At 31.5% G+C, this 19,547-nt stretch overlaps 1 protein-coding gene across 4 annotated transcripts in view; it reads left to right on the top strand.

Moving 5' to 3' along the window:
- The window catches only part of LOC114336743 (sialin-like), a 108,611-nt gene that overhangs the window by 44,737 nt on the left and 44,327 nt on the right, over positions 1-19,547 (top strand). For all 4 annotated transcript variants that reach the window (XM_028287113.2, XM_028287111.1, XM_028287112.2 and 1 more), the window contains one exon: positions 6,800-7,033. In XM_028287113.2, the coding sequence (XP_028142914.1) occupies positions 6,800-7,033 (234 nt within the window). The remainder of the gene's footprint in view (positions 1-6,799; positions 7,034-19,547) is intronic.

Below are 19,547 nucleotides of genomic sequence, written 5' to 3'. Positions count from 1 at the left end.
ATATTTTGAAAGAATGTAAAATTATCTTTCCAATGACATAAAACTCGTTGCTATAACTCAAAAACTCAAAAAGTTATAGAAAATTGAAATTTTGCTAGAATCTTGTGTGTGTCCCCTCTCACGCGATCATAGCAGAGCATTATTATAGGGCAGTCAATGAGGGTATTTGGCTCCGAATTCCATCCTACTACATCGATGTACTTGATATTTTCACAGTAAGTAGGGAATAGCTCAAGAAACAAAATCTACCCTATATACTACGGCGCTTTTATCTTGGGGCAATTCCCACCCCTTCAAGGGGGTGGAAAATTTATTGGTCAAAATAAGCATGGAAGTGGCTAGAGAACCTATTTTTAAGCAAAAACTGATCTATACTTTTTTGAGAACTCAATACTTTTTGAGTTATGCGTAGTTGAAAATTGGCGATTTTCATTTAAAAATGACACGTTTTCGGACGGTTTTTTGTGAATAGCTTAAAAACTATGTATCAAACTAAAAACACTATATAAAATTTTTTTTTAATTATAAATAACAAAGAGATTCGTTCCTTCGTAAATTTTCTATTTATAATACAAAAAGAGATATGGTAGGTAAAAAGAGTTTGTTTTTTGGTGCATGCTCAAAGTGCTCATGCTTTTGTAGTGTTTGAAAAGTCCTTTAAAACGAGCACGTTAAATGTCGGTTACATTCAAACTAAGCGAGATATAGTGCAAAAAAATATATGACTAATGTACTTTAAGGAAAAATGAGAAGTACATACATTTAACCCCTCATTCACCAGAATTTAAATGCATTGTTTTTCTTTTGCAATACCTCTTAATATAGCGTTATTTCTACTTTCAAAAAGTTGGACGGGTGAAAAAAACAATATCAAATTATAGAGCGCATTTTTAAATTTTCTTAAAATTCTTCCTTTTTGCTCCATGCAATTCGAAAAAAAAATGTTCTATCCCCGAGAAGTGGTGAGAACCGCCCCCATGATAAAAGCGCCATAGTATACAGGGTGAGGCAAATAAAAGGCCTATTAGAAATATCTCGAGAACTAAAGGCAACAGAATCATGAAAATTGGAATAAAGGGGTTTTGAAGGATGATCTATTAAATGAAAATATTTTCATCTCTTTGCAACTTCCGGGTATACCGGAAGTTGCTTATAACTTCGTTTTTTTTAATGGGACACCCTGTATATTTTTACATTTTTGGATTCTCTTCGATGTCTTCTTTCTTAAAATATGAGGTTTTGTAATATTATACAGCGTATTTTAAAAGATAATTACGTTTTTTTATTAATTTCGTAGCAAAATTAACACCCTGTAGAATTGTAGTAGTTTGACATCTAAAACTCTACTTACGTTCAAATGATTTTTAATATACTCTACTATTGGTAAGAATCATTAGTATAGCTAAATTTTTAATTTTAGTAAAGGGGTTGGTCGAAACTCGGAATGAGTATTTTCTGATTTTTCTTAAATGGAACACCATGTATTTTAGTATTGTAATGAAATGATATTGTATGGTACTTTTTTATTTCTTAAGCAATCCCTATACCTAACTGCTTTAATTTGTGCTTAATTGTTAATCGCACCAACAATCTTAACTAAGTAGGTATTTCGATAGCTAAACCATTATTGGTAATTTTAAGGACCATTCTGGATTAATATGTATTTATTTCTGAAAAATTATTTGGGATTGGGTATTTTCACGGCCAACCTAATAAAATTTTACGTATTTTTTGTTGCAATTAATGTTTAGCTTGAATCACCAATAACTCACAAATTAAAGCAGTTAGGTATAGGGAATGCTTAAGAAATAAAATAGTACTATAAAATATCATTTCACTACAATACAAAAATACAGGGTGTTCCATTTAAGAAAACTCAGAAAATACTCATTCCGAGTTTCGACCAAGCCTGTATACTAAAATTAAAAATTTAGCTATACTAATGATTCTTAACAATAGTAGAGTATATTAAAAATCATTTGAACGTAAGTAGAGTTTTAGATGTCAAACTACTACAATTCTACAGGGTGTGAATATTGCTACGAAATTAATAAAAAACGTAATTTATCTTTTAAAATACACTGTATAATATTACAAAACCTTATATTTTAAGAAAGAAGACATCGAAGAAAATCCAAAAATGTAAAAATATACAGGGTGTCCCATTAAAAAAAACGAAGTTATAAGCAACTTCCGGTATAACCGGAAGTTGCAAAGAGATGAAAATATTTTCATTTAATAGATCATCCTTCAAAACCTCTTCATTCCAATTTTCATGATACTGTTGCCTTTAGTTCTCGAGATATTTCTAATAGGCCAGTTATCTGCCTCACCCTATATAGGATAGACTTTGAATTAGGAGATTGGGCTTTGGGCTACTCCCAAAATTTCATTACAATCCATGCAGTAAAATGCAAATATTGTAAACTATTAATTTCTCAGAAAAATGGACTAATTTGAAATGAAAGTATGACTAATATTCTATTGATTTTTGCAATAATCTATAGTGTGTCCCCGAACATTTTCTCAAATGCGGGAATTAATGATGCGTAGAACCATAAAATATTTTCAAGTATACAAGGTGTTTCTAAAATATCAAAATAACGAGTAACTTTGTTATTTTTATAGAATGCCAGTATCTAGTAAGAAAACGATAATAGATCGGTACGGTAAAGTTCTCGGGCGGCCCTTCCGTCCAGCGTTTTTGACATTACATCAAAATTGTCTATACGGTCAATACGAACTGCAGTGCCTTAAAAATATTTTAAAGCACTAGTGCCTTAAAGCAGCATTTTTAACGCACGTATGGAGTGCTAAAAATTGCATTTTTAACACGGTTATAGAAAAATATTATTTATATGAGATTGCGCTATTTAAATGGATTAATTTTTTTCGAATCCTGAGAAAAATAATAAGTATTTTTGAAAAATTTTAACGCAGAATGAAAGACTGCATTATTACCCAGGCGAGGGCCGAAAGTTCCTGAAAATGTCTATAATGTTTATTTTAATAAGTTACAGGGTGAATCAACAAGAAAATTTAGTGTGATTTTTAATTTCAAATATTTGATTCAAAAGAAACTTCTTGTTTATTGTAAGGGACTTTCAGCTCTCGTTAATAATGTAATATTTTATTCTGCGTTAAAATTTTTCAAAAATACTGAATACCTTTCTCAGGATTCGAAAAAAATAAATGCATTTAAATAGCATTGGAACAAGATTTTGCGTCTACCCCCTTAATTTAAAATTGATTGTAATGAAAATTTCAGTTTTAAATAACTAAAGTTTGACATTTCAATCTCCACTCCATAAATCGTTTTCAAAAAAGATTATGTTCAAACTACCAAAAAGCAGGTGGATGGCATTTTGAAAATTGAATTTGAGCGAAGCGAAAAACAATGTTTATTCGTCAAATAAACATTTTTCTTTATTTATTGACAGCAGCAAAAGTATTTTGAATTAAATAATCGTCCCTACCATTTCCAACTATCGAATGTGAAAAGTGGTACTTTTCAGGAGAGCAAAATAACTCTTTTTTAGAGACTCCTAAATCAGCGCATTGACAAATGGGAAAATTTTTATATTTTTTGTATGTAATGTTTAATCCTTGTTAGATTGATAACAAATTTGAACTGCTTATTATTTTTTTCTTTCCAAAAAATCACATTCGTTACTTTGCTTTCGACATTTAGCGTTGTACAAATACCTTTTTTCTACAACCACTATTCAAAGTGCACTTTTCTGCACGGTTTTATGTTAGCAAACTTGATATTTTCTCACAGTATAAGATATTTGACATTACTGTGCAGAAAAGTGACGTTTCTGTGCCGCAAAGTGACGTTTCTGTGCCGCAAAGTTCTTTTCTGCACAGTTGACTACCTCATTCTGAGTAACGTTATATTCTGTTTACATCCGTGGACTACCGCATTCTGAGTAACTTTATATTCTGTTTACATCCTTGGTTAAACTTTAGACAAATATATAACCTATAAGAAAATTATTATATTTAACTATAGCATAGAAACTAAATTATGGATGTTACAACTGTTTTATTTTACAATTTTATTCTTATTAAACATTTTATAATTACCAAATAACCAATAAGGATTTAGCAACCTGTGCAAGAGACGTCGAATGAAGTAGGTTTTGTGTAAATCCGTGACTGCATAAATATAATGTCAATAATGTGTAATAATTGTTTAAATTTAAACAAATTAAGGCAGTGCATTAATTTTTTAACTGATTTCTGTGCAATTTATTTAGGTATAAGGAATTTAAATTGATTAGTAGGTATTAATTAAATACAGTTTAAAATTTATCACATAGGTACCTATTATAATTAATCGTCGTTTGGAAATTGTGATTTTTATTTTTAGGAAAAACTGTGCTTGTAGAAAAAGTATAGTGTGAAACACGTGCAGAAAGGTAATTTCTCACTCGTTTGAATTGCGGCACTCGCTTGCGCTCGTACCGCAACTTTTCAAACTCGTGAGAAATTAGTACCTTTCTGCACTTGTGGAACAATATACTATAGTTAAATTTATACAAAACAGAAGTATCGAATATATCCATTTTCGTCAGTTTGCAGTCAGCCAAATGAAAAAATGTTCATATTCGATGGTTTAAACAGCATATTTCCCGCCCTTCTAATCAAGCTACAATAACGAGAATTTGCCACAAGATGTATCAAGTATAATGTTCGATAGTTGGAAATGATAGGGACGAATGTACATTCTTCTTTTTGTGTTAATTAATATTATTAAAAAAAAATTTGACACCCTTTATACATAATTATGTTTATATTGCTGAATAGAGAATTGCATAACCTTTCAAATGAGCTGGCACACACCTTTCAAAGAATCGTCGAATATACCTATCAACACGCTCAGATGGATGACGTGAGTAGTATGATATATGTGTCAAAAAATCGTAATATAAAAATAAAAATCAACCTGTTTAGGGATTTTGTTTCAAGATCGCTCATTCAGGAAATAATAAAATTAACTATTTGTAATGGGAAATAAGCCACAATTTTACTAAAAAAATGATTTTATTATCGTTTCGACGTCCAAATCGGATGCCGTTGTCAAAATAGAAAAAATAATAATTATTCATTATTATTTTTTGTATTTTGACAACGGCATCCGAAGTGGATGTCTAAACCCTAATAAAATTATTTTTTTATTAAAATTGTGCCTTATTTCCCATTAAAAATAGTTAATTACAAAAATTCCACAAGAAAATAGCTTCAGAACAATAATGAATTTATTCCCAGTGGCTTTGCCACACTGTATACGGGTGATTCCATTTTAAATCACTCAATTTTGGATCAAAAAACTTTTGGATTTCCTATTTGTCTGAAAATCGGTAAATAGCATCTGCGGGATGTAGAAATAAAACATTTAAGGTCGAATTGTCTTATTATTCTTCTTCTTCTTCTTCTTCTTCTTCTTCTTCTTCTTCTTCTTCTTCTTCTTCTTCTTCTTCTTCTTCTTCTCTTTTTTCTCAAAATATTATTTTAAGCGATTTTACAGTGATTTGGTATTTATTTAAACAAATTTGCATTTTCTATCGTAAAGTTACAACGGAAAACATAAAATTTTAATAGAAGGGACTCAAAAATGTCATTATATGGCATAATAATAAGTTATTTTGATTCAAAACAAGTTTTTGATCAAATTTTATAGTGTAGAAAACGTTAAAATACAGAAATAAAATATAGAATACGTTAAATAAAATATAGAAAATTTTTACATTGTACTCCATTCCCAAAATACGTCATAACCGATTTGGCTGAAAATTTGCCCACACATAGCCAAAACATAGGACTTTAAGTGGTTAGAAGGATTTGAATTATATTTCAGTACTAACAAAGTTACATGCAATATCATAGTCAAAAATATAGGTGTCTAGAGCAAGTACAATTAACTAGCAAGTTAATAAAAATTATTAAAAAGGAATTGTAATAATTGTATATGCGATTTATTTGGAACAATTTCAGTTCCTACCATTTTTGTCGAAAAGTTAAAAATGGGGGATATATTGAGCAAAAACGGTCTCCTTTAAAATCAAGATGGCGGCTAACGTAACGGAGGAATTCATTCGCTATTTTAAATTTAGGATACGATTGACCTCCCTAAAGATTAGAAAAATAATATTTTGGGCAGCTCGGCATGCAAGGTCAAATGCTATCCCGATTGGACTAATATACTTTTGAGTCTGATATTATTGCATTTAACTTTTTTTGTATTGTAATATAATTCAAATCCTTCTAACGACTTAAAGTCCTACGTTTTGGCTATCTGTGGGCAAATTTTCAGCCAAATCGACTGTGATGTATTTTGAGAATGGAGGAAAATGTAAAAAACGGTATTTTAACGATTTCTACACTATAAAATTTGGATCAAAAACTTGTGAATCAAATAACTTGTTATAATGGCATGTAATGACATTTTTGAGTCGTCTGTATTAAAATATTATTTTTTCCATTGATGATTTACGATAGAAAATGCAAATTTGTTTAAATAAACACCACATCACTGTAAAATCGCATAAATTAACATTTTGAGAAAAAAAGAAGAAGAAGAAGATTTTTTGACTTTAAGTATCTTATTTTTTAAGTCCCGCAGAAGCTATACACTAAGTTTCAGAAAAATCGGAGATCCAAAAGTTTTTGTCTGAGTGATTTGACATGGAATGTACCATACCATACATATTATTTTATTAAATTTAAACTTATTTTTACTTACTTCTTTGTAAAGCATATTATATTTTTAGTGTCACTTATTTCACTGTTTTAGAAAAGCGACTTCAACTGGGACTCAAAATTACAGGGTTATGTGCTTAGTTCCTTTTTCTACGGATATGTTCTTACACAGATTATTGGAGGATACGTAGCCTCGAGAATTGGAGGTGCCAAAGTTTTTGGTATTGGAATAGCCGTTACGTCATTGCTAACCATTATTACACCAATTGCAGCAAAATTTAACGTTTATTTGTTTATTGTTGTAAGAGCCCTAGAAGGATTTTTTGAGGTAATATGACATTATTAACTAAAATTTAAAAATGAAATATTGTTGGTGCAGTATAAATCCCGTTGCACGTCACACTCAACGAAAAAGGTACGTAATATTAATAAAAATGTTAATTCAGACAACAAAAGCAGTACTTAAAATTTGTCCAATTCTTGGTTTTATTGGAACAACAAAGCGATGTTCATCAATTCATTATTTTCGTTAGTTGATCCAATGTATCACGTTTATTGAATGGATAAACATTCATTTATTAATATTACGAACACTGTTCACTGAGCCAACGAACACTATTCATTGAAACAACAACGTCGGTAATTGACCGACGAAGACTATTGGTTGTGTCAATAACAGTGTTATTTCTCCTAACGTGTTTCGTTTATTTCTACAATTATTTCCGTTTATTATTACAATTAATTCAGTTCATTCCCACAATAAATACGGTTATTCTTACAAGCAATTCTATTCATCTCTACAATCAGTTTCGTTCATTCCTACTATGAACGTATTTTATATTGAAAATTACTGAATGCATTAGCTCAATGTATGATATTAATTGATTAATACTAATTTTGCAAATCCCCCTTTTTTGTCCTAAACCTAATGGACTTTACACTGTGTGATTTCTCATATGATTTCACTTATACAGTGCCTGGACAAAGTGTTGCCCCCTTATTAACTTATTTATTTTTAGCACATAAGCAAAACTCTCTGGCAGGTCGATTTTTAAAATTATCAAAGTATATTATAACATCAATGTTTCGAACTTTACGCCATCCCTCTTCAGGTGACAGCCACAACTAAGATTTTTTTTAATCGGAAAGTACATCATCTGACAGCTCATTTTAAAGCGTTCGAAATAGTGATTCCAAAAATGTATAACACTTTAATCCTTTTGGAGAGCGCAGGTGTAAGATTTCGATCGAATTCTTTTTAAACGCATTAATTTTATTTGGAATCCTTAGAAAACTAATAAGTATTTTTGAAAAATTTAAACGCAGAATAAAAGATTACATTATTACCGAGGGCTGAAAGTCTCTTAGATTAAACTGAAATTATAAAAAAAAACTAAAATGGTTATTCATTTTGATGAAATTATAAAATATATAATTATAATTTATAGTTAAACTTATATTTGAAATTAAAAATCATACTAAATTTTCTCTTTTTCACCCCTGTAACATATTAAAATAATCATTACAGAAGTTCTCAGGGACATCAGACCCTCGATAATATTGTAACATTTTATTCTGTGTTTAAAACTTTTTAAAAATACTAATTACTTTTCTCATGATTCGAAAAAAATTAATACGACAATAGACACACTAAAACTTCCTTCCAGTACGGACTACACTTGGAAACGAAATTAAATTATTCGGCACTTCGGTAGAGGTAACGGCATTGTTTAACAAAGAACGATAAGGAAAAGCCGTTACATTTCAAATGGTCAAGCAAAACATTTATTGTTTCAACAACTTCGTTTATTGTTACCATGAATGCATTGATTGTGGTTATTAAACGCAGTAGTAGATTGATTAATGCATTCGTTGTCACAACAATCAGTTTACATATATGGAATAATCAAATATTACTCTATATTAACAACATTTGTACAGGGTTTTAATGAAATATGTACGTTGTCACGATAAACCAAGGTAATTGCTTATAAACTACGAAATCAAGAAAGTTGCTGACAGAATTACCATTATTTATTAAATATACGAAACTAACTTTTTGCCTGAATAAATTGAGTGTTATTGATTAATGTACCTACTCTAGGTATTTTTACAATTATTATTCAATCATTGTGACAATAACCAAATACATTGATAAATGTCTAAAAGTTCGTTAAAACAAAAAATTAAATTGTTACAACGAAATACTGTTCATAATCACTGTTAATCAATATTACTAAATTTTTTTTGAGTGTTACGTCGGAGATATTGTTGCCTCATTACAAAGAAAATCTTGAATTGATTTAAGTTAGATATATTACAGAAATATGGCAGAAGTGGATTATAAAACAAAACAAGTTAAGTTTCAATATAAATAAATAAATATAAAATAAGTGCAAAGACAGGGCAAGCAACCATACTCTGTTTACAGAAGCCGATTCTGTTTACACTGAATCTGATGTTAAATTGTAAAATTTATTTCATTTCATTTGTTTCAAGTGAAAAATAAGTCTTTTAAATCTACTATAAGGCAAAACTTTTTAGTTAATCGAGTTTTTGACAAATAACACTTTAAGTGATGACATAGTAGAAGCTATTAGTTTAAATAGTATCAAAAACAGGTTTGATGAAAACTAACTGGATATTTTAACTTTATATGAGTAATGTTTGCAATTTTTTGTGAAAACAGTTCTGTTATAAATGTAAGGATATATTTATGTTTTTTCTTTAGGAAAATAAATTTTGAAATCTTATGTATACTCTCTAATTTTTGTATCTTTTTTTTTTAATTTGCTATTATTGCAAGAACTTTTTTAAAAACTAATAGTCCATTGAAATGTTACATTAAGGGTTGTATTTCTTAGAGGAGTCAATTTTATTTTTTTAATGTGTAGGGGGTTCACTATCTTCCGCCATCAGATGGTTCCGCCATCTTGTAAAAAGGGGTGCAAAGGGCTTTTGCACTGTATCTCCTAATCTGGTAAACCTACAAAAAAATTTAATTACACATAAAATGTAGCAAATTAAATTTTCTACAATTTTATATCTATTACTTTTTATCGTTAAGTGACCAACAAAAAAGTTATAAACAAAAATAAGAGAAAATTTTGTAAGAAGTTTCTTTTGGAGTTTATAACTTTTTTTCGTTTATTTCACAATAAAATAACATCCTAGCGATTTTGTAGAGGATCTTTCAACGAAAAATTTCCTTTATAAAAGTATTTAATTTTATTTATTTATCTAGGTTTTACAGCGCTCCAAACTTGACCAGATTCTCATAGGAATATGTACAATAAAAACAAAACTTTAGGATTACTTTTCTATCTATTTATCTATTTAGACAAGGCGGAAACGGCGGGTTCGTTGGGAAAAATATTCCCATGAGATATTTTTGCATAATCACATTCGTGAGACATTCCAGAATAAGGTTCAAGAAGTCGCCCACGTGAAAAGTGGGCCAATTTTTTTTTAACAATTTTTTTTATTCAAATTGTAAAAATCAATGTTTTTGCCCGGACTAATTTTTTTTAGGTTTTTTGGACCATTCTCGACAAAAAAGGTATCTTATAATTTTTTTTCTAAAGTTGATCTTTTTCGAGTTATAAGCAATTTAAAATTTGAAAAACGCGAAAATGGCCATTTTTAAGACTTAATAACTCGCTTAAAAATTATTATTATTAAAGTCAGAAAGTGACTAAATCAAATTTTGAAGTCTCCGCTACATGATCCTGAACAAATCTGTGTCATTAATTTACTACTAAGCTGTGATTTTTAATTAATAATAATGAGCGGTTATATCGTATTGGCGTGGTTGTAAATGTGAGTGCGAGTAAGATGCACAATTGGACTGCTGGAATGGCTTCTCTCTCGCACTCAGCATTTACAGACGCCGCACACGTGCATGGCGCTTATAATTATTACTTAAAATAACAGCTTAGTAATAAAATAATGACAAAAATGTCTTCAGGATCTTGTAGGGGGGGCTTTAAACTTTGATTTAGACATATACTGACTTTCATAATAATAACTTTTAACCGAGTTATTAAGCCTTGAAAGTCGCCATTTTTCGTTTTTTTTCAATTTTAAATTGCTTATAAGTCGAAAACGATCAACTTTAGAGAAAAATTATAAGAGATCATTTTTGTCCAGAATGGTCCAAAAAATTAAAGAAAAAATTGTTCGGACCATAAATATTGATTCTTGCAATTTGATTAAAAAAAATTGTTAAAAAAAAATTGGCCCACTTTTCACGTGGGCGACTTCTTGAACCCTATTCTGGGATGTCTCACGAATGTGATTATGCAAAAAAATCTCATGGGAATATGTTTCCCTTCGAACCCGCCGTTTTTGCCTTGTCTAATTATGATTTTAACATTCCTATACTAAACTTACGTGCATAGAAATCGGCCCACTTAAAAATTTGGTCATTTTTGATGTCTCATATTTCCTAAACCTGTTAGCCGATTTAAGTGATTTTTTGAACATGTTATAGTCTGATTCTTTAGCAATACCACTGTAATAACATTACTGCTAAACAGGTAAAATTTCATTGTATACCGGGTGTACCAATCAAACGATGTTTTTTTCTCAAATTTTGAATCACCCTGTGGAATATTCTAGCATTTATAAAATACTGAAATTAAAACCCAACTATAGCATCAGGTTTTATGAACATTCTGATTTTTGATTCATTCGTTTATGTTGGATAATAAAAAAGTTAGATACTTTAACAACTAGACATGTTCTTCATCAAAACACGGTGTTTTTAAATAAGTGCGGCAAACTTTAAGGGGAAAGTGCATGAAAAATTAATGAAGTTTCCTTTATTAACGTATGTCCGCAAATGTTTCGTTTCCGAGATACGGGATGTTGAATTTTTTCTTACAAACTGACGATTTATTTATTGCTTTAAAACTAGTTGAGATATACAAATGAAATTTGGTAGGTTTTAAGAGCTAGTTAGAGCGGTTTTTTTGGCATAAAATTAAGAATTCTATATTCACCATTAGCGTGCATACAGGTAATATGATCGGTCATATTACACGTATGAGCGCTAATGGTGAATATTAAATTCTTAATTGTATGTCAAAAAATGTGCAATAACTACATCTTAAAACCCACCAAATTTCATTGACATATCTCAACCGGTTTTAAAGCAATAAAATAAATCGTCAGTTTGTAAGAAACAATTCAACATCCCGTATCTCGGAAAGGAAACATTTGCGGACATACGTTGATAAAGCCAACTCTCATTATTTTTTCATGCAGAATTATCCCCTTAGTCTTGGTCGCAGAAGTTTGTCGCACTTATTTAGAAACACCGTGTATTGATGAAGAACATGTCTAGTTGTTAAAGTACCTAATTTTTTTATTATCCAACATAAACGAATGATTCAAAAAACAGAACGTTGAGAAAACCTGAGGCTATAGTTGGGTTCTAGTTTCAGTATTTTATAAATGTTAAAATATTCCACAGGGTAATGCGAACTTTGACAAAAAAACACAGTTTGGTTTGTACAGCCGGTATACAATGAAAATTTACCTGTTTAGCAACAATATTATTACAGTAATATTGTTAAAGGATCAGGCTATAACCTGTTCAACAAATCACTTAAATCGGCAACAGGTTTAGGAAATAGGAGACATCAAAAATGACCAAATTTTTAAGTGGGCCGATTTCTATGCACGTAAGTTTATTATTAAGCTATTTTCACAGAATAAATAACCACACAGAAGCGAAACTCCTGCCAAAAACGATAACATAATTTTCATGCTCATGTGTCAACGTAACTGGTGCATTCTCACTTTTGCGACTGACGTGACAGTTGTTTATAGTTAAATTTTATATTTAGATAAGTTTTATTTTATATTTTATTTATATTTTATAGTTAAATTTTATATTTCATATTTAATTAATAACTATTTGTCAAAAATATTACCTAATTTGGAATGGTCTATTCCTTAGAACATCAAGTTCTATTCTGTAACTGGTGCACAAGGTCAAATATTTCGGTCCCAACAAAATCAATGGAAACGACAGTCAGATTCGCTTCTGTATGGTTAAGGCTCCCCCAAACCAACGCGGAAAATTCGCATTACCTGCGGAATTCCGTACCGCATACGATTCGCATTGAATTGTTTTCACTGTGGTAAGTATACAAGTTCAGACAAGTACGATTTTCGTCGTTCGGGCATGCGTTTTGTCTGCGTATTTATTCGTCCGGAATCTTAGTTCGCACTCGACAGCGTTTTTATCAGTTTCGCAGTGGTTTCGCATGTGAAAAAATTGAAAATGGAGAGAATTATTGAGTTGGTTCGAAAGTATCCTATTCTCTATGACCTTTCTCATGAAGATTATAAAAATGTAAGGAAAAAGGACAAGATTTGGACTAGAATAGGAGAAGAAATAGGCGAAAATGGTGAGTGGTTTTACGATTTGTATTGGTTTATTTTTCTACATCTAAGACTAAAGAAAAGCAGAGGCCTAAACAATACTATATTTATTGCAAGAAGAGTCCATTATTTTCATCGTGAACAATTTAATCATAGTCCTGAATTAAAATACGTGGCAAATTTTTCTCGAACAGAAAATGCCAGTCTTGCAGCTCTCCTTGGGTCATTGTCCAAATTTTGAAATGCTCCAAGTTCAGGCTCTGGTGGATCTAAAAGTTCTATGAATCTATCATCACATTTTTTTGTCCTTAGAAAATTATGCAAAATACATGCAGTTTTCACAATGAGAATACTAGTATCAATGTTTGTTTCCATTGGTCTGTAGAATATACGCCATTTTTGTGCCAATATTCCGAAAGCGTTTTCTACTACTCTTCTCGCTTTACAGAGCCTCACATTATAATTTTCCTTGAAAATATCTGTTCTGCTTTGACTGTATGGAAAGCGCCTCAACAAGTATGGTTTTAGTTCAAAGGCTTCGTCTCCAATTAAGACATGGGGGAAAGTTCATTCTGGCCTGGGAGATTTTTCGGCTCAGGTACACCCATCTGATTTGTTTCAAATCTTCTTCCCATGTTGGAAGCTTCGAATATTCCACCGTCGCTGTTTTTACCAAAACCGCCAATATCAACTGAAATGAATCTATAATCTGGGCCAAAAATAGCCATTAATACTGTAGAAAACTTATTCAAATAACACCAATAATTAGATCCTGTTTTGTCTGGACACTTGATAGTAACATGCTTGCCATCGATGCTACCAATACAATTTGGGAATCGCCAGGTATTTCTAAAACCTTCTTCAGATTTTTTCCATATTTCTGTAGTTGGTTCGGGCAAGTAAATATGTTGCAAATTTCTACATAAAGCTTCACAAACTTCTACAACTATGGCACTTACAGTCGAAAACCCGACTCTAAAACTATGGCCTATTGTATAAAATGTATCTCCGGTAGCCAGATACCTAAAAAAAGGGTATTTTGTTTCAGGGGATGAGATTAAAAAAAAATGGAGGAATCTGCGCGATACGTACGCTAAGTACATAAGAACTAATAAAACTAGAACTGGACAAGCGGCAAGCGATAAAAAAAATGGATATGGGCAGATCATATGGAATCGTTCAAACCGTTCCTAAATTTTGCTAAGACTGCATCCAATGTCACAGATGTTGATACACAAGAATCTGAAGCATTCCCAAATATAGAATCACCCGAAAATATATTAACGGATGAAAATTCCGCAGTACAGAAACCAACGTGTAGTAAAAATCTACTAACAACTCAGACAGATGATTCCCAGAATAAGATTCAACCCTCCTCATCGAAACCTACTCGAAATGAAGCTCCTAGGGTTACTCTTTCAAATGAAACTCCTTCTACAGGCAGAACAAACAGAAAACGCAATTCTGAGCCATCCACATCTGTGAAAGATATGATCAGTTATTTTGAGAGCAAAAAGAGAGTAGTGCATGATGCTACCGATCAACTGTTTTTGGCTCATGCTTCTACGGTAAAATCTTTCTCTCCCAGAAGGCAAATTGAAACAAAAATGAAGATTGCGCAAGTTATCATGGAGCAGGAGTTGGTTCAATTGGAGGAAAGTTCTTTGAATAGCCATCAATCTAGAGCTGAAAGTACAGACACCTATCAAAACCCCTCTTCCGTCGGAAGTATTTCGGTTGTATCCCTACCTTCACCAAATGACACTGCATTACCTAAACAATCGAATACTTCTGGGTTCTATGAAGTGAATTGTGAAAATAATTATATTACACTACACAACTTGGCGCAGAGTTGCAACCAAGCAGCTTCTCATAATCCATCAGTTTCCAACTATGTCAATTCCTTTGACCCTTACAATACATAAAGTATATTTTAGAGTTATTTTGATCCTTATTCTCTTTTACTGTAGTAAATTAATGATATAAATAATGCCTGCAGTTTTTTTTTTCATTTTCTTACCTTAATGTTATGGCCAACCGTTCTTCGGGAGAAATAGCTTCTCGGTAATTCGTGTCTGATTTTCTAATATCATTTTCTACAAGGTGCAACAGTTCATCGAAACAATCTATTGTCATTCTAAAATAAATGTAGCATCTTTTATCGTCTTTTCGTAATTGAGGCATCAGCGTGTGATATTCCCCACATTTCAGTCTTTCTAGATTGATATCATGAACCCATTTTCTTCTTTTCCTAAGATTAAATTCATAATATAGTCCATATTGTTGTTTTAGGATAACTATAGATAATAATTTTACCTTGAATTGTCGTCCTCCATTGCTAACATTACAAGAGCTTCTTCTTCATCTGATGATGTATACATTTTTGTGAAGAATTGAGATCACTGAGTAGTATTCTATGTTTTTCGTTGTCACCAACTCTTCTCAATACTAGACATATACGAGTATGACGCGAATATATTCGCTTCAATATGAAGTTCTTTACGAATTCCGTCAGGAATTCGACTGCGAACTTTCCGTCACGAATCCGCTGCGAATAATTCGCGTTGGTTTGGGGGAGCCTTTATTTATTCTGTGCTATTTTTGACCCTTTTCCCCGGCACCTATGAGGTACAGTCTGGAGGCGCGTTTTTGTGTGGTATCCCCAATAGGCCCAATCTACGGACAATTTCTAGACAAAAGAATATTATTTATTATTATATGTTGAAAAAGGTCTATCATAGTTTTTTATTTTTTATTTTTTTTCGATGGTCCAGGCTGCAAGTCAAGATCTGAATAAGTATCCGACTTGAATTTTTGGGGTATATAGAGAGCTAGAGTTTTAAGTCGTTGTCGGTAATTTATCTTCCAATTCATTTTCTTCAATAATTAATGTTGATATGTCCACGATGTTGCTGGAACTTTCACCACCACAATGGAGCCACACTGCTGAACATTTGAGGTCTGCTTTTCGGCAACCACATGCACTTCTAGTTGTAGCACAACTTTAAGAATAAGTTAAGTAGAGGGGAACCGACTGCTGTGCAACCTAGGATAAATTATAATAAAAAAAGTCATAGTAGGCAGATATTCAGTTCGGTACGGAAGAAGAATGACGTAACTGCAAATTTTATCCATTCCTGTTTATTCCGTAATTAAATTCTAAAATACTATGTAAAGATGATACAAAAACGACCAAATTGTAAAAATGTGCTGAGCCACTATTGGGTGGTTGCGTCGTTACTGAAATACGCGCTATGTTAGACCTTGTTTCAGATGCATAATGACGCAACTGTAGTTAGGGTTGAAAATGGGGCGATTAAATTAAGATAATGAAATTCGAACTAATATCGATGAAAATAAAAGCCATCGTTGTCAAAAAATAAACGCCATACGCCCCATTAATACATATTTTAAATATTTAAAAATCGTTTTTTTTGCTCTTCTAAAGAATTTTGCATTTTACAGTTGCGTCATTGTTCTTCTGGACCGGCGAATTTGTCCTCAAACAACTTCTTGAGACTTTTCTCTATATGCTTAGGGCTCTAAGTTTTATATTGGGTGGAAAGGTCAAAAATAGATTAATAATAGCATATAAATGTTAAAGTCATAATAAATTGTATGAATAAAAAAATATATAGATAGAAAAGTAAGTCTAACGTTTTGTTTTTATTGTATCACTATGAGCATTCGAGAATCTGGTCAAGCTTGGAGAGCTGTAAAACCTAGGTAAATAAATAGAATTAAACAACTTTATAGTGGAAATTATATACTGAAAAATCCTCTACAAAATTACTATAATTATATTTTATTGTAAAATGAACTGAAAAAAGTTATAACCTCCAACAGGAAACTTGTTAAAAATTTTTTACTTATTTTTGTTTATATCTTATTTGTTCGTCCCTTGACGATAAAAAGTAATAGAAACAAAATTGTATAAAATTTAATTTGCTACATTTTATGTTTCATTAGATTTTCCGTAGGGTTGGTAGTTTACGAGATATAGCGCAAAACCCCTTTGCACCCCTTTTCCAAGATGGCGGCCCGGGGATAAGGGTGGCGACCCCAAAAACTTGAACTTAAGTTTCTACTGACCTTCCCTATACATCAAAAAAATAAAATTGACTCTTCTGACAAATGCAAGCTATGTCCAAAAAAATGTAACATTTCAATGGACTATAAATCTTTTGAATATTTATTTTAGGTAATTTAATTTTGATAGAATTTGTTTTATGTTATATTATATTATTTAGTTTAGGACCTACAAATATTTTGTACTTTGGGCCACATAAGCTTTGCTTTGGCTCCATATCTTATATATAAAAATCAATTGCTGTTCGAGTGTCTCGCTAAAACTCGAGAATGGCTGGACCGATTTGGCTAATTTTGATGTTGAATTATTTGTAGAAGTTCAGGGAAGGTTTATACGGTTTTATATAGTCATTTTAGTAGCCACCAAATGTTTACATCTATATGTGTAAAATGCTCTTTTTACATTGTTTGTTGCCATACGACTTGACTTTACCGATTTTTATGAAATTTGGCAGGTATATTCGACCGGATTGGGAGTAGGGTGTTATCTATATTTCATACCCGTACGCCCCCCTGATACATTTTTCTATTTTTTCGGACAAACTCTTTTTTTTTAATTCTATATGATGTGGGACGTAAATATACATATAACCCTAAATTTTCAATTTTTTATCACTAACCGTTATTTTTTAATAGCCATTTAAATATTTTACATCTATATAAACAAAAGAAAGTCGTGTTAGTTACCAACACATAGCTCGAGAACGACTGAATAGATTTTTATGAAATTTTCCACGTATATTCGACTGGACTGTGAATAGGTTGTTATTTATTTTTCATATCCGTAAGTCATAACGGGGGCTGCCTCCCTAATATATATTTTTTTTGTTTTTTTGGTCAAACTGTTTTTTCTTAATTTTGTGTGATGTGGAAGGAAAAGGTAAATGCAACCCTAAATTTTCACTTTTCTCTCTTCAACCGTTATTTTTTAATAGCCATCTAATTTTTTGCATCTTATATATAAAAATCAATTGCTGTTCGTGTGTCTCGCTAAAAATTGGGAATGGCTGGACCGATTTGGCTAATTTTGATGTTGAATTATTTGTAGAAGTTCAGGGAAGGTATATGCTGTTTTATATAGTCATTTTAGTAGCAACCAAAATTTTTACATCTGTATATTATATAAAATGCTCTTTTTACAGTGTTTGTTGCCATACTCCTCCGAAACGACTTTACCGATTTTTATGAAATTTGGCAGGTATATTCGACTGGATCGGGAGTAGGTTGTTATCTATATTTCATACCCTTACGTCAGGGCTGGGCTGGCCCCTAAAAAAGGCGCCAACCCAAATTCTAAAAAAGGCGCCAACCCAATCTCTAAACAAAGGCGCCAGACCCCTTTATAAGCTTTTGCATCAAACTTTTTTGAAATCCTAGTGCATTAGGCCTGGACCCGCGTACCAAAAAAGTTGTATAATAGCAAGCTGAAAATTTGTTAATAGTTCAACGGTGTCTAGTCGGACAAACTTGGATGTATGGGAATACTGGAATAGGGGAAGTTTTAATTGTGGAACAGGTTAAAAATTTGAAACGTCAGACTACGAAAATTGTCACATGTATTTTGTCGGACAGAATTTCTAATTGATTTGTTACCCACTCGTTAAACTCTCATGCAAAAATCAGACTGGTATTTATTACCAACTGGGCATTTTAATAAGTCCGACACGCAGAACATGTTCAATGACAGAAATTATATTAGTGATAAATATCAGTCTGATTTTTACATGCGAGTTTAATGAAAGGGCAACAAATCAATTGGAAGTTCTGTCCGACAAAATACATGGGACGTTTTCGTAGTCTGACGTTCCAAATTTTTAACCTGTTGCACAATTAAAACTTCCCCTGTTCCAGTGTTCCCAAACACAAGTACATCAAAGTTTGTCCGATTACACACTGTTAACCTATTAACAAATTTTCAGCTTGCTATTAGTCAACTTTTTTTTTGGTACGCGGAACCAGGCCTACATGTGAAGTAAATTAATATTACTTGTGAATTTGTTTAAGTTTAATATTAATTTAAAAACATAAAGTAATTTACCATTTTTATTGTCAATAGTAAATTATAGTAAGATGCCACAAAAATATAGCTTCAGTTTCCCAGTTTCCCTTTTATTCCATTAGACTCTTTGGTAGTCTCTGAAGACTCCAAACAAATTTTCGAAAAGTGTGAGTAATTTTTCAACTGCTTCTACAGAAGAATCTACTGGTTCAAAAACATTGATCAAAAATCATGATCATTGGTGTTCAACAGAAGGTATGTACTTTTTAAATTTTTTCAAATTCTTAGAGCGCTCTAAAACTCCATATAGTAGCAGAGTAAACCTAGATAAAAAAAACCGCAATCACACGGTTTCAGGTGA

This window comes from Diabrotica virgifera, chromosome 3, assembly GCF_917563875.1.
Source record: "Diabrotica virgifera virgifera chromosome 3, PGI_DIABVI_V3a".
NCBI classification, from domain to species: Eukaryota; Metazoa; Arthropoda; class Insecta; order Coleoptera; family Chrysomelidae; genus Diabrotica; species Diabrotica virgifera.
The sequence above is the reverse complement of the archived record's forward strand: the minus strand, read 5'-3'. Positions and strand labels throughout refer to the sequence as shown.